Source organism: Pleurodeles waltl, chromosome 6 (genome assembly GCF_031143425.1).
Source record: "Pleurodeles waltl isolate 20211129_DDA chromosome 6, aPleWal1.hap1.20221129, whole genome shotgun sequence".
In the NCBI taxonomy this organism is placed as follows: domain Eukaryota; kingdom Metazoa; phylum Chordata; class Amphibia; order Caudata; family Salamandridae; genus Pleurodeles; species Pleurodeles waltl.
This window is the reverse complement of record NC_090445.1, coordinates 1119626195-1119638311: the sequence shown is the minus strand read 5'-3', so window position 1 is coordinate 1119638311 and position 12117 is coordinate 1119626195. Positions and strand designations below refer to the sequence as shown.

The following is a 12117-nucleotide window of genomic DNA, read 5'->3' as shown; positions in this document are numbered from 1 at the left end:
ACCCCACCCCAAGACCCTAGAAAGTAGGAGTAAAGTTACCCTACTACCCCAGAAAGACACAATAGTCGTGATAGGGGATTCTGCAAGAACCACAAGCACCAGCAAAACACTGAAGACGGATTCCTGGACCTAAGGACCTGTAAAGCAAGGAGACCAAGTCCAAGAGTCACGATAGTGTCCAGGGGGGCAGGAGCCCAGAAAACCCTGGATGAAGGTGCAAAAGGGCTTGCTCTGGGTGGAAGAAGCCGAAGATTCTGCAACAACGAAAAGGGCTAGGAACTTCTCCTTTGGGTGGAAGATGTCCCACGGAGTGCTGGATGTTGCAGAAGTGTTTCCAGGCAGAAATACCGCAAACAAGCCTTGCTAGCTGCAAGAGTCGCGGTTGATGATTTTGGGTGCTGCTGGAGACGAGGAAGGACCAGGATAACGCCCCTTGGAGGAGGAGACGGAGGGGGCGCTCAGCAACTCGGAGAGCCCCCGCAGAAGCAGGCAGCACCCGCAGAAGTACCGGAGCAGGCACTTAGAAGATCTGTGAACTCAGAGTCACAAAAGGAGGGTCCCACGACGTCGGAGTCCAACTCAGCGGGATGAGCACTGCAGGACAGAGTGCTGGGGACCCAGGCAAGGCTGTGCACTAAGGAAACCTTGGAGAAGTGTATAGAAGCCGGAGTAGCTGCAAATCACGCAGTACACAGGTTTGTTGTATGGCGTGGGGAGGCAAGGACTTACCTCCACCAAATTTGGACAGAAGGGCCACTGGACTGTGGGAGACACTTGGCCCCAGCCCCTGTGCTCCAGGGACCACGCTCGTCAGAATGAGAAGAACCCAGAGGACAGGTGATGCAGTCTTTTGGTGCCTGCGTTAGCAGGAGGAAGATTCTGTCGACCCACAGGAGATTTCTTCTTGGCTTCCAGTGCAGGGTGAAGGCAGACAGCCCTCAGAGCATGCACCACTAGGAAACAGTCGAGAAAGCCGGCAGGATGAGGCGCTACAATGTTGCTGGTAGTCATCTTGCTACTTTGTTGCGGTTTTGCAGGCGTCCTGGAGCAGTCAGCGGTCGATCCTTGGTTGAAGTTGAAGAGGGAAGTGCAGAGGAACTCTGGAGAGCTCTTGCGTTCGTTATCTGAGGAATAGCCCAGAGGAGAGACCCTAAATAGCCAGAAAAGGAGGTTTGGCTACCAAGAGAGGTAAGAACCTATCAGGAGGGGTCTCTGACGTCACCGGCTGGCACTGGCCACTCAGAGCAGTCCAGTGTGCCCCCAACACATCTGAATCCAAGATGGCAGAGGTCTGGGACACACTGGAGGAGCTCTGTGCACCTCCCCTAGGAGGTACTGGTCAGGGGAGTGATCACTCCCCTTTCCTTTGTCCAGTTTCGCGCCAGAGCAGGGCTGGGGGATCCCTGAACCGGTGTAGACTGGCTTATGCAGAGATGGGCACCATGTGTGCCCATCAAAGCATTTCCAGAGGCTGGGGGAGGCTACTCGTCCCCAGCCCTTCACACCTATTCCCAAAGGGAGAGGGTGTAACACCGTCTCTTAGAGGAAACCCTTTGTTCTGCCTTCCTGGGACTGGGCTGCCCAGGCCCCAGGGGAGCAGAAACCTGTCTGAGGGGTTGGCGGCAGCAGCAGCAGCTGCAGTGGAGAGCCCGGAAAGGCAGTTTGGCAGTACCCAGGTTCTGTGCTAGAGACCCGGGGATGCATGGAATTGTCCCCCCAATAGCAGAATGGTATTGGGGTGAAAATTCCATGATCCTAGACATGTTACATGGCCATGTTCGGAGTTACCATTGTGACGCTACATATAAGGTAGTGACATATATGTAGTGCACGCGTGTAATGGTGTCCCCGCACTCACAAAGTCCGGGGAATTTGCCATGAACAATGTGGGGGCACCTTGGCTAGTGCCAGCGTGCCCACACACTAAGTAACTTGGCATCTAACCTTCACCAAGTGAGGGTTAGACATATAGGTGACTTATAAGTTACTTATGTGCAGTGAAAAATGGCTGTGAAATAACGTGGACGTTATTTCACTCAGGCTGCAGTGGTAGTCCTGCGTAAGACGTGTCTGAGCTCCCTATGAGTGGCAAAAGAAATGCTGCAGCCCATAGGGATCTCCTAGAACCCCAATACCCTGGGTACCTAGGTACCATATACAAGGGAATTATAAGGGTGTTCCAGTGTGCCGATGAAAATTTGTCAAATTAGTCACTAGCCTGCAGTGACAATTTTAAAAGCAGAGAGAGCATAAACACTGAGGTTCTGGTTAGCAGAGCCTAAGTGATACCGTTAGGCACCACACTGTGAACACATATAGGCCACAAACTTATGAGCACTGGGGTCCTGGCTAGCAGGATCCCAGTGACACATATCAAACATACTGACAACATAGGGTTTTCACTATGAGCACTGGGCCCTGGCTATCATGATCCCAGTGAGACAGTAAAAACACCCTGACATATACTCACAAACAGGCCAAAAGTGGGGGTAACAAGGCTAGAAAGAGGCTACCTTCCTACAGCGTCATGGTTTTGGGCATCGGAGTCGTCATCCCTGCATGAGGGCAGCCATCCACCATCCTTTCCCCATTCTTCACGCAGTAAGAGTGGATGTAAGCATGTGTGATTTAGTGCCTTGTCTTCTGTAACGGTAAGTGTTATAATGCTAATCTTGTACCATTTTTACTGCACTGAGACCCAGTGGCGGCTGGTGTGATTTGAAAGTGGTGGGACGTAAAAGTTGGGTCTGACTTTTGTGTAGCAAGTGAAGTGAGCAAGCCTAATGGACAAACGTGGAGTCCAAGGTGGGTCCTCCTCCCAAGAACAAATTGAAAGAATATTGACAAATAGTGCATTTGAAAGCAAATTAATTTAGTGACAAAGCAAGGTTTATAAAGCAATCAGAACTTATAGTCTGGAAATATTAATTAAAAATGGCCCCATATCTTACAACATTAATATGTTTGACGGTTACTTTATTGTGCAAATTGTACAGCGCAGCAACTTTAGGCCCTTTAAAGTGTGTGCTTGCCCACTGTCTTGCCCTGCCCGCGACATCAACTTTGGAAGAAAATGCTCTTACAAGGCATCAGGAATCTCCCACAGCTGCTGGCTGCAATCAGTCATACAGAAATATGTGCAGACAGGTCTGTAAGTGGGATGAAAAAAGTGGGGTCTCTCTCAAAGTGAACATGTAAAATAAATTTCTGTGATTCCCATAGTGTGCCACCTGGCCTGTATTTTGGTTTCTCTCTGAGATATTTTTGCACCCAAAATTATAACACAACTTTCATACACCTGAAACCTGTTAAAACTATTGGCTTTGTCAATGGTTGTTAGCTGTTTAAGATAAATGAGTAATAATTAGTTCTAAATAATTAGCATTGGAAATATTTCAATTCTGAAACTGTGAGACTGTGAATGAAATATTATCGCGGTCTGTGGAAGGGGTATTTGCCTTCAGTTATGTGCGTTTTATGATAGATAAGTGTGCCTTTTTTCTTTTCACATCTGATCCATCTGCACATTTCTAACCTACTCTCTTTCCTCTTCAGCACCCTCTTTTCATTCTCCCATGAATGCAGTTCCTCATATCTTCCTCATATTACCAGTCCAAACGTACACTGCACTCATTCGCGATTATGCGGTTTATTTCCTTTTACTTTTGCCTTTTAAGTATTTTGACCTCTGTGCACCCCTTCATACACATTTACACTGAATTTAATTTGCAGCTGGAACACATGACCATTGTTATCAATTGCACTTTGCATTGAGAATCATAGCTACTTCATTGTGTCAGAAGAATTTTAACTGCTGTTTTCTACAAAGAGAATTAAATCACCGTTAGTTCGTAGAAGGAGAATCCTAGTCTGTATTGGGCAAAGGGGGAACTTGTGCTGCTGTGCACCAAAGGTTAAACCGTGGCCTCTAGAGTGTACTGGAGAATATTAAGGGAGTCCTAGCTACTTTACTATGTGAGAAATTACTAGCCATTGTACATCATGAGAAAACACGAGGCCACGTTTTAAATGGATCACTCTGTGAATGTTGCCACCGTAGATCTCAAAACCTACACAGACACCATCAAAGAAACATTCTGAAATGCCTGTTGGTGATTTAGAGCTATAGGACTGTGTAAAGGGAACTGGTTTTAAGCTACACTCAGTGGTCCCCTTTAATTTGTGAAAGAGCCTCCTTATACTATATATTTGACTTATTGTTTGGTTATGGACGCTTTGTAATTCTCATATGGTGAATCTTTGAAGCAACTAGACGTGAGTCTCAATGTGTATGAATCACTGTATCACAATTTATTTGTTTAATCTATTTTACTGATAAACATACTTGTGAAAATGACTTTCAGGTATGTTTTTCTTTTCTTGCTCAGGAATGGTGCTGACAAGCCCTTAACTGAATGTGTACTGCAGCTTTTCCTCTGAAGTACCTCACAATGCAAAGCCCAAAGAGCACCTTCTCTCCACGCAACAAGGTAAGACTTTTTACAGTCTTTGCTGCCGGAATAGTTATTTTTCGGTCATCCGTTTTTACTAATACAGGATGTGGTGGTGTAAGGGGGCAGTAGCTGCTTTGGTGTTGAGATGTTTATAGTAGCACAGGAGAATAAGGGAGCCATATGTTGTTTAAAATCTCCCTGGCCCTGGATTGCTTCCAAATTAACGAGCTTTGGGCCTCATGATAAATGCTGCCTTTACCTCAACTTTATTGTTTCAACATCTCTACCCATCCATCATATTCCTATGTATACTATTGTCTGTGGTAGGATTGTATTCTTGTGTACGTGTATGCGATGTTTTGCGTATTTGTTTTTGGGCACTAGTATTCACAGTAGTATATTCAAATGTCCCTCCTTAGTGACTGAATAGACTGGCTGCTTGAGTGACTTGGTCAAGGGGGAAAAATCATAATTATCAGATTGAATGTAACAGTGTGCATATCCCTGTGTTTCCACTTACATGGCAGTGCCCATGTGCAATGGCGTGGTGTGCGATAGCTTTTAGTGTTCCCTAGTGGGGCATGTTTCTGCAGTACGTGGCTACTATTACGCACAACCTATCTGTGTGATAGGCAACGTGGATGAACGTTTTTTCCAGAAGGCATCCTTTACCAGACTGCTCTGTGATAATATGTTAGCTGGAGAGAGGACTGCTGATATGTGTAGATTCCTCTTCTTGGAAGCTGAGTGACTGGGACAGAACCTCGGGGTAGTGTAAGAGAACAACGAGCAGCACAGTGCCCTTCCTGAGCCTATGGATGCTGTCAACTCGGAACAGACTAATCCCCTTTCAACCTCTGCCCTCAAAATCTCTGCGACACACAGTGACCCTGAGGGCCACATAACAGGTTGGAGGCTAGGAAGTAAATGGCAAGAAAGCAGGCATGCTGGGCCATTGCAGAGGGCCATCAGTCTTATGGATGGTTATGAATACCTGAAAATGGCACACCTATATTTTGGGTCGGCTAGGGCCCCTGTCTTGATGGGTTGCAAAATAAATTTGTGATAACATAATACTCGTTTAGTAATCCTCAAATCCCCCCCCAACCCTCCACCCCGTGAATGGAATTGAATGGAGGCTCTTCAATTTAAACACCCAGGACCTGCAATGTTCATCCAAATTAATATTAATACTCTTCATTTCATACAACTAGTGGAGAACCTTAGAGTGCAGGGATGCTGCAGGTACCAGGCTTGGGTAGCCTTGGACTAGTAAAAGCCGAGTAAATCTAGGTGCAAGTAGTGGGGCAATATGATTAAGACCACATATGAGTGTGTGTGTGTGTGTGTGTGTATATATATCTATATCTATACATCTATATATAGATAGTACCACTTAAGACTAGTTTTGGAAGGTCTGGTCCCTTCACCTCTGCCCCTGAAATGAATCCCTAAATATTTCCTGTACCAAGTAAGAGCTGCCCCAAGTTTTTAACTCCCAAATAAATTTACATTGCGTTACGTTTTGTGTCTGTCTTTATTACCTGGGCTATGATTTAATATGCAATTTCTGAAATGTCTCATATGATGTGGAAGAACCATGTACGCGTGGTTATTGGAAAAGACTGCACATGGTTTACTCAGAACCTGCATCCCACCCCTACTCTTTGGCCTTATCAGTCAATTTACCTTCACCACTGGAGGTTCATTCTAGGTGCAGGGGCGACAATTATCTTTCATTTCACCCTGGGGAACAAAGGCTCAACAAGGAGAATTTTTTTTCTTGAGACTCTACTGTGATTTAACTTGCTGAGAGTAGTTGAGTGAAAGGAGGAGATGGTTCATGTGTGAATTTATGGCCTAGGACCCCGTGGTTGCACTAATAGAATGTTTGGAACCACAAGGTTCTATCCACGCAAGTTTCTTTTGTCATATGCCAGTTAAATTCTTGTCTTATGCAAGCTGGATGCCCTAAGGTCTGTGTTTATTTGGATGTGCCATGTGTCAGGAGCGCTGGTATACAAGGGCGGTACGTAGTCACGTGTATTGCTCATGCTTTATATTTTTTTATTTGTCATTTCCAAAGAGGCCTCTGTATCCAAGTGTGAAAGCTGAGAGAGTGTGCCACTGAGGTCTATTGCTTGTCATCACAATCTAGCCAATACAGAGGCCTTACACTCCACATAGTGGGTGTATCGTGACCCCCCACATACTTGGAAGTGCTGCTTTGAAAGCCTTTGTGGTTCGAGTCTCTATAGTCACCTGCAAAGTATCACTTTGGAGTGCATGAGTCAGTCCGCGGATGCAGGTTTGCGAGAGAGCAGTTGCGACTTGCCAGCGCCAGTGTACCATAGGGATTCGGACAGTGCACTGAAAATCGTACCGAGCCCTAAGCAGTGAGGCCAGCTGAAGATGCACTGATGAGTGTTGTCTCATAGTAGAGGCATTTATACGCACAAGACACAGAGACTCGTCGAAGTTTGACTGCACGGCTGTGCATTGTCTACTTGATGCTTTCACCTTTCACGGAGAATTCTATGTAAGCATCAGTGTCATAAAAGCTTTAATGTTCAAAGCACTTGCATATATGGGTACAGAGCATCTCGTCCCCCTCCTTGGGAAAACAGCATCTGCTGTCCATAGAAAGCCAGAGACCACCAGTGTGTTTTTTTCAGAAAATAAAGGCTTTAACTGCACAAGAAATGCGGTGTTGCATCATGCCTTCAGGTTGATATCAACAGTGAGGTCGTTCAACAATATCTCATCGATTAGCTAAGAGCTCTGTTGGTTAGCCATTGAATAATGCAGTACATGATGGACCCCTCGTTGAATTAGCAGAAAAAAAGGACGTTTTGGGGACCACAAATGTTAAACCCTTCATGTCCCTGGCGTTTTGGAATGGAAGGAAACTATGAGATAGTCAAGTGAACCTCTGCGGTTCAGCAGAGGAAGCAGCGAGGTACTGTGCATGGAGCGAGTGAGTGTTGTAGAAAGAGCAGTAGACATAGTTCAAAGCAATCTAATACAATAAGCCAGAAAGGTGAACTGAAGAAATGTTATAATCTCATGTTTTCTTTTTCTTTTAGGCGTCCTGAGGAGCAATGGCCATAGCACCACCTGATTTTTTCAATAGTTCAGGAAGAACAGAAGTTTTCACGTGGCAGCCAACCATCCTCACCATGCATGTGACACGGCCCAAGTCTGCGAAAGGTCGCACCAGAGCCAGTGTGAGCCTCTCCCATAATGTGGAGGCCTTCTCTGTGCCAGTGCATTCTCCACCTCCGCTTGTTGTTTCTGATAAAGTGCCACACAGCCAGCGAAGCTCAACTTCTGCCACCAGTAGGAAACTGTCTAATGTCCGGATAAGCCAGGAAGAGATCCCTGGGCTCCTGCAGCAGATGCCATCTCGACCGTCTTCTTCCTTGAACAAGTACACGGTTTTGCCTTGCATCAGAAAGGAGGGGACAGGAGACAGTGCTGAGAGCAATGTGTCTGAGCAAACCAGCAAGCTACGTTTGAGAGAGAGACCACAAGAAACACAGGGAAGGCCACTCTATAGAGGAGACAGACCAGCTAAAAGTAAGACTAGGGCACAAAGCTCTACGGAATCTGTGTTCAAATCATCATCCACTAGTTCAGAGAAGCTGCAAGATACTGCAAACGAACAAAGTTCTTTTCTATGTACGGACCTGGAGGAACCACTGGAGGAGCCAAGATTACTTCTCGCTGTGAGATCTCCATCAGGCCGTAGATATGAGCGCTATTTTCGGCCCACTGATACTCTTCAAACAATAATAGCTGTGACAGAACAGAGGTCAACTGCTTTTTATAAGAAGTGTAGCATTGAAACAATGGAAGTACCCCGCAGGAGCTTCTCTGATCTGACAAAGTCGCTGGAAGACTGTGGGATTCCCAACAAGTCTGTGCTCTGCATCTTTCAGGAAGAGCAAGACTGATCGGGTGTGGAACTCTAAACACCTTTGGTCTTGACAAGTGTGTAATATGGCACAGATTCCTGGCTTTGCTCTTGAGATGCCAACTGACTCCTCACCCTTTTGCCCCCAATTCCACAGATTATGGAATAGTCTGATTTTGGGTCAGGCTTGGCAGTCTTCAAGTGGGACAGTACTGCAGGAAAAATATTGTTTAAAAGGTGTGTTTCAATGATTAAAAATCAAAGAGTGAATATGTATGCCCTGCACACTAAGTGAGCACTAATCCAAACACACAGTTGACCTCCTGAAACTATTGCCTTATTTTGCATTCACACTTCATAATCAGAAGTCGCCTTTTCTGTTGCTAGCCCAAGTTATGCAAAACCAGCTGCTTTTTCTCTATTTACTTGCCCTGCAACATGGGAAGCTTCAAATACTTGCACCGTGTGATGCCGAGAGGACGCAGATTTAATTTGTTGGAAGGCAGTATTGATCCATGATGTGTGCGCAGAACCTTAGATTCAGCAGTGCTTTTGGAACCTATTCCTTGGTAATGAAACTTGCTTTTGTCGTTACAGTCAAATAACTTCGTACCACAGGCCTATTGTAAAGATTGATGTATACCTCTAAAAGGCACCAGAAAATGCCCAGCCCAAGAGTGCACTCATATATTGGCCCTTTATGAACTTTTTCTTTCGTCTCATATTATATCACAAAATAATCTTTGTGATTTACCCTTTAGCACCCCTGCATTAATCTCTTCTAATGTTTCACTACTTGTCACGTACAATGTATTTGAGTACAAAGACTTTTAACACTTAACTCTGCTAGGTATGTCTTAATAATAATCTTTGAAATGCCGAACCACATTTGGCATGAGTTCGTACACGCTCGAGGCATGGGGTTGGTCTAAGATGTTAAGATGGGCAGTTGTATGTATGAGCATCCCGAAGTATTCCCTATTACAATGTGGTTGGGTGAGAATCTATGAACTTTGGAAGGCGGCAACAGATGGCTAGTTCAATGTGAAAGAAGCCTTTTCTTTTCGTTTTATAATGGCACTGAACAGTCCTGTAAATGGAAATGTAGCCTACCCCAGAACAGACTAGACCAAACTTGATTTGTTATATGGCCCATTGCAGCTGGAACCAATGCCTTGTCCGTTCTGCATGTTGTTCAGTAAATTAAACTAGAACATCACCGTATCTTTCTTGGAGAGGTGATGTTGAGCGGGGACTATATAATACTGGTGAAACGGAAATAAAATCTGTCCAGATCTGTAATGGAGGAGGGTGTGGAAGGTAAGCCAGGCTAAGTCCGCATGTAATGAGGAACTTGATCGTACCTACAAGCAGGGGTAGATAGGAGAGCATGTGCTGGGATACATTCCATGAATGTATATGTTGTGGAATATAGAGTCCGCAATTGATATGGCCCATGTGCTAGAAGAACATGTGGTCAGAGCCTTTACTAGGTCTGCATGCGAGAGGCGGGAATGATAATAGTTCCAGGCAGTTCTTTGGGAGAAAACGGCATAAGTAATGGACAGTGAGTCTAGAGTTTGTCTTGTGTTGGGGGAGATGGAGTGAAAGCCTCAGGAAATCTGTGTGCGTCATGGAAGATTGTGTTAAGTACTGACCAGGTCTGAAATTTGAAGTAGGAAAGAGACTGACCAGTCTGGTATGCAATCATGAATTAGAGCCAAGCTTGCGTAATATGGGAATGAAGCTAGAATTGGACATGTTAGCCTGTGATTTGCTAGGTCGATCTACAGCCTTGCAAGCCATTGACAGGCTGTGGGATATGTGGACACTGGTAAAGTATTCACGTAATGTCGGAGATTGAGTTTGTCACTGGTCGCTCCTGCAGGTGTCTTGCTTTTAATGGCCAGCTCACCTGTTAATATCCTGCCCATTTCACTTTATTTCTGACATAGATTGATTCAAAAATGAAACTGCACTTAATGTTGAGGTTGAATTTATAAATCATTAAACTGAAAACTCGAACATTGGCTCTGTTTTTCTCAAGGTCTTTTCATACTGAACTCTTTTAAAATGTGTACCTTTCTTAAAGAGTTTTGACGAACTAGGCGCCTATTCAAGCATGGTGCCATTCCAAGTCCAGGTGGTAAGCTGATTTGAACAAAAAACAAAGTAATACAAGTAAAGACATTCCCAGTTCAATAATAAGCCAGAAACTGATCCATGTCTAGCGCTACCCAAAGCGAGCTAGTGTAGCAAACCTTTACCATCTCATTTGAGTACTGAACCAAATCAGCCACTGGCCTAAGTCACTTCCTGGGCCACAGGCAGCTTTGAGCAGAACAAAATGCTGATAAAAACCCGAACAGATCAAGCTAAAAATTGACCTAAATCAAGTACCTAGCTAAGCAATGATCCATACATCGCACTATCCAAGCCAGATAATGTTGGAAACCTGCCATTTGCCTACACAGATTATCCTCTGACCTGAGCCCATTCAACACTGACCACAGCCAAATTCTGATCCAAACGTACCAGCAGCCCTTGTTCACCAGTGACCCAGTACTTGTTTCTTGGATGTTGAGAGAAATGTCTGATTCATACATGTGTGTCTGGTATACGCATTATTTGCAAACTTCTGCCATTTAGTGTTGGGTAAGGACATTTGCAAGTTGTTTTGTTGTTTGAAGTAGCTTCTATCAGCATATTCTCTTGTGACTTATCCTTTAGCCCCTAATTGTAAGAAAATCGATTATTTCAGGTGAATGACTACCCACATTAAGGAACAATCAAAACCTTTGTCAGGATGAACCGTCAAAGTCACTAACGAACCTCAGCTTAATTCTCTTGCAGCTATGGCACAGAGCAGACAGACATAACTAAGGTCAATGTGTACATTGTCTAAAAAGAAAAAAAAAGTAATAAAGTCAAAATGGAAAACAATACAAATCTAAAATCAAATTAGAAAAATAGAGTAAAATGTAATAAACAAAATGACAAAAAATCAATAAGGGGAAACCTATGATTTTTGAAAGTTTTTAAACACAATTAGCACCAAAAAGCTCAAAGCGTCAAAGATAGTCAGTGAACACTGGTAGACCAGTACCTAGGAGCATTCTGAGGCTGGCCATAATGGAGTGTGGGTCAGATACACCAACGGAGTTTGTTCTGGTCAAATATTTTACCTTCTGACTTAGTCCTGTAAGAGGCAATCCACCCCATGAGTACACTTCTACTGCCCCCATGACCCCGGGGAAGGTCTCTAGTCCAACCCTGAATATTCTGTGGAGTTCAGAGGAGTCATCTCTGCCGATTCAGGTCAGCCTAATTTGCTCTTGTAAAGCATTTCACACCTATTCAAAGCTTATTACTGGCAGGGGGAAACCAGAGAGCCCAATACAAATTAGCCCCCAGGAATTTCAGGCAGGGACAAGGTAACATTCTAAGACTTACATTTCTTTAATATTTATTAAAAATCTGAATTTACCATTGAAATGGATTTTTAATAACAGGTAAAAACAATGATTACATTATTTTTGTAGCTGGTCAAATTCCAGAAATACAATATTGGTATTTAGTATTGCTCCCCAGTGTTTCTCTGTGAGCCAGCCTGTCTTCCTACAGTGGAAATATTGTTTGGGTGCCAGTCACTCTAAGGAGATGTTAACATTAAATGTCTAGTTCTCCCGCTTTTAAATACCATGCACCCTGCCTTGTGGGCTATAAGGCTTACTTGAGGTGACTTAT

General features: G+C 44.4%; 1 protein-coding gene across 3 annotated transcripts in view; it reads left to right on the top strand.

Annotated features, from left to right (window-relative positions):
* UBXN10 (UBX domain protein 10) overlaps positions 1–10400 on the top strand; it is a 37499-nt gene extending 27099 nt beyond the window's left edge. For all 3 annotated transcript variants that reach the window (XM_069240286.1, XM_069240285.1, XM_069240287.1), the window contains 2 exons: positions 4389–4490; positions 7541–10400. In XM_069240286.1, the coding sequence (XP_069096387.1) occupies positions 7556–8410 (855 nt within the window). In that variant the 5' untranslated portion in view covers positions 4389–4490; positions 7541–7555 and the 3' untranslated portion in view covers positions 8411–10400. The remainder of the gene's footprint in view (positions 1–4388; positions 4491–7540) is intronic.
* Positions 10401–12117: the final 1717 nt, after the last annotated feature.